This window comes from Neomonachus schauinslandi, chromosome X (assembly GCF_002201575.2).
Source record: "Neomonachus schauinslandi chromosome X, ASM220157v2, whole genome shotgun sequence".
Lineage (NCBI taxonomy): Eukaryota > Metazoa > Chordata > Mammalia > Carnivora > Phocidae > Neomonachus > Neomonachus schauinslandi.
The window spans coordinates 14,869,542-14,873,463 of record NC_058419.1 but is presented as its reverse complement, the minus strand read 5'-3'; the positions used below and the strand labels follow the sequence as shown (position 1 = coordinate 14,873,463).

General features: G+C 39.0%; 1 protein-coding gene across 1 annotated transcript; it reads right to left on the bottom strand.

The window, feature by feature from the left end:
• Positions 1 to 578: 578 nt before the first annotated feature.
• LOC110575663 (40S ribosomal protein S24-like) lies at positions 579 to 990 on the bottom strand. Its single transcript, XM_044911668.1, has one exon. It carries the CDS (start codon positions 969 to 971, stop codon positions 579 to 581), a length of 393 nt encoding a protein of 130 aa, XP_044767603.1. The 5' UTR covers positions 972 to 990.
• Between the last annotated feature and the right edge of the window lie 2,932 nt (positions 991 to 3,922).

The window sequence follows — 3,922 nt, the reverse complement described above, 5'->3', positions numbered from 1 at the left end:
ATGGATATGCTTATTGCCTTGATTGTGGTGATGGTTTCATGGGTGTATGCATATATCCCACTCATCAAATTGTATACATTAAATATATGCAGGTTTTTTGTATATTAGTTATATATCCACAAAGCTGTAAAAAAAAAAAAAAAGAAAATTTACAAAACAAAGAAGGGGGGTGCCTGGCTGGCTCAGTTGGTGGAGCATGTGACTCTAGATCTCAGGATTATGAGTCCAAGCCCCATATTGGATGTGGAGCCTACTTTAAAAAGGTACAAAACAAGAGTTATAGAGTAAACTTGATATAACTCATAATTTCACCTCACTGAATAAATAATCGTTAAAATTTTAGTATGTTTATATAATGTGAACACATTCAGATATGCACAGCTTAATATTTATAAAAGTTGGGATAATATGCTTGAAATTTTGTTAATATTCTTTATTAAAATTTAGCTCAATTCAATTTGTTTTTTTTTTTTACATTAACATTCTTAGTTTCTTGATCCTCTCATGAAAAATCTGCACAACCACCATAGATAAAGCCACTGCAGCATCTTTACTCCTTCTGTTGTCCAATATCCAGCTCACTTTTTGCCAGCACCAACATTGGCTTTTGCAGTCCCCCTGACTTTCTTCATTCTGTTCTTGCGTTCCTTCCGCTGTTTTCTTGATGTCTTTTTCTTCTCATACAGGCCATGTCTTGCAAGTCTGTGTTTGGGTTCATTTTTCTTTGCATAATCCAAGGAATCATAAATCATGCCAAAGCCAGTTGTCTTGCAACCACCAAAATGGGTTCCGAATCCGAACACAAATATGACATCTGGTGTGGTCTTGTACATTTTGGCTAGTTTTTCCCAAATTTCTGTCTTAGGTACTGTTGCCTTTCCGGGGTGAAGAACATCAATGACCATCTGTTTCTGCTGAAGTAGTCGGTTAGTCATGAACTTCCTGGTCCGGATAGTTACTGTGTCGTTCATGATGGCGGCCAAGCTTCAAGCAGCCAGGGAGGAAAAGAGTCAATTTGTTTTAACAATGTATTTTAAAATTTAAATTTAGGGGCGCCTGGGTGGCTCAGTTGGTTAAGCGACTGCCTTCGGCTCAGGTCATGATCCTGGAGTCCCTGGATCGAGTCCCGCATCGGGCTCCCTGCTCGGCAGGGAGTCTGCTTCTCCCTCTGACCCTCCCCCCTCTCCTGCTCTCTCTCTCTCATCTCTCTCTCAAATAAATAAATAAAATCTTTAAAAAAAAAAAATTTAAATTTATTTTTTATTGAAGTATAGTTACCATACAGTGTTGTATTAGTTTCAGTTGTACAATATAATGATTCAACAATTCTATACATTTCTTAGTACTCATCACAATAGGTGTACTCTTAATCCCCTTTATCTATTTCATCTATCTCCCCCCCCCCCTTTGGCAACCACCAGTTTGTTCTTTGTATTTAAGAGTCTGGGTTTGTTGTTGTTGTTGTTGTTGATCTCTTTTTACTTTGTCTTGTTTCTTAAATTCCACATGTGAATGAAGTCACATGGTATTTGTCTTTCTCTGACTTATTTCACTTAGCATTATTCCCTCTAGGCCCATCCTTATTGTTGCACATGACAAGATCTTCTGCACCCCTATGTTTATATAATAATTATAATATATAATAAGCAGCATTATTTACAATAGCCAAGATATGGAAGCAACCCAAGTATCCATTGATAGATGAATGGATAAAGAAGAGGTGCCCCCTGCCACACGATGGAATATTACTGAGCCATAAAAAGAATGAGATCTTGCCATTTGCAACAACATGGATGGACCTAGAGGCTATTATGCTAAGTTAACTTAATATTTTTAAGTTCCAACTATGATGAGTACTAAGAGTAGAAAAATGTGTAAGACCCAGCTCCTCATCTCCAGGATTTTTGCATTCCAGTGGAAGAGATGGATATGATTACAACAAAGTGTATGACAATATTTGAAGTGCCATTTTTTTTTTTTTAACAGAATAAAACCAGTGCTATGAAAACTTAGGAAAAAAAGATCCCTTGGGCTATTATGTGGAAGATGGACTGGGAAGGGTAGGCATAGGTAGAAGTGGGGAGATTAATGAACATTATTGTCACATCCAGATAGTATGTTTTGGACTAGGTTAGTGGCAGTGGAGCTGGTCAAAGTGGATGGATCTGAGAAATATTTAGGAAATAGAATGGATGAGAATTGGTAGTTGATTGGTTGTAGGGTTTAAATAGAGGGAGGAATAAAGGATATCACCCAGATTTCTGGCACAAAGAATGGAGTGGAAGATAGTGCCATTTACTAAGGTGGGATACATAGGAAGAGAATGGGGCATCGGCTATGTGAAGGAAAATGGCAGTTGGCAAAGGTTTTTCAAGAAGGAATATTTTCTGAAATTTTAAATACATGTCAGTGATTTTGGTAGTACATAGAGGTTATGGAAAAATGTAATTACACTGGGAAGTCTGCAGTTTCCAAAATCACTACCAATAGTTTAGAGTGTATTATTTATTACTCTCTTGTATAAAAGAGTTATCAACCCAAACATGGCTGTGTAGCAATCACCCAGGCCAAGCCCTTTGTTTTACTAAGGCCCAGGGAGAAATTATTTATACATGATTACATAGCTAGTTAGAAGCAGGTCTAGGTCTAGAAGCCAATTCTCTTTACTCCTCGCTTTATTTTCTTTCTGCTATACAGTTTCTTTCTCAACCATAGAATAAGAATTGACTAGGTTCGTGGTTCTTTTTTTACCCCCTCTCCTTAGAACCATTTTCTCAGCCCAAAGCATATGTGTATAAGGGAATGTCTGAGAAATTCCATCTAATTTCTTTCTGATCAGGCCATATGTCTTTTGTTTATGAATATACATTTTTTTAAAAGATTTTATGTTTGGTAGTCTGTACACCTATTATGGGGCTCGAACTCACAACCCTGAGATTAAGAGACACATGCTCCACCCACAGAGCCCACCAGGCGCCCCTTTGAAAGAGTAAGCTGATAAACCTGCCATTGCAGGGCCAGTTGTTCCTCTGGCGGTGGGGAGTGTTTCAAACTGCACTTGAACTCCGGTCTTGTCAAAGATAGTCCATAGGCCTAAGGGCTCTAGCCTTGTCATTCTGGGGTTTTGATTAGTCCAGTGTTAAACCACTTGTCTTTTCCTAGACTGAAGTTGCCTTCAAAGTATCTTACCCTATGTCAAGTCTGCTCCATGAGCTGACCGTTGATCTTGCAGCCTCTCTGCCAGATGAGGAATTTTCACCATTTCCTACCACCTAAGTGCAAGTCTACTTTCATGGTGGCTCAATGCCCTAGTTTGGCCTCCTTTGCTACCTATTTGCAATGGTTGAGCTTTTTTCACCTTGACCGTCTTTACTGTTGAGGGAAATGGACTCCAGGGATAGTATATGGACAGACTTACCAGATTATCCAATTTCATCTATATCTCAAATCATTTAAGCCCATGAAATCGACAAGTATGGACATTCACAGTGCCTGGTATCAGCTACATTTTATTGAGTGCATAAATGAGCCAGAAACTATGCTAACTACCTACACATCCTTACAGCATCTACTTCAAGAGTGTTACTGGTTGAATTGTGTCCCCCTAAAGTTCACATGTTGCAGTCCTAACTCCCAGTACCTCAGATTGTGACTCTTTGGAGATAGGATCTTTATAGAGGTAATCAAGTTAAAATGAGGTCATCGGATTGTGCCATACTTCCATATGGCTAGTGTCCTTATAAAAGAAAATTTGGAGACAGACATGGATAAAGGGAAGGTGAGGTGAAGACACAGGAAGAAGATAACCATCTACCAGGCAAGGAGGGAGGTCTGGAGCAGATGGAAACAAAGCTGCCTTGATCTGAAGACTTCTGGCCTCTGGGACTGTGAGAAATAGATTGCTGTTGTTTAAGCCACTCAG

Bases quoted from the DNA above. Each gene is read 5' to 3' on its own strand.
- LOC110575663 (XM_044911668.1), bottom strand. From the start codon at position 971: ATGAACGACACAGTAACTATCCGGACCAGGAAGTTCATGACTAACCGA.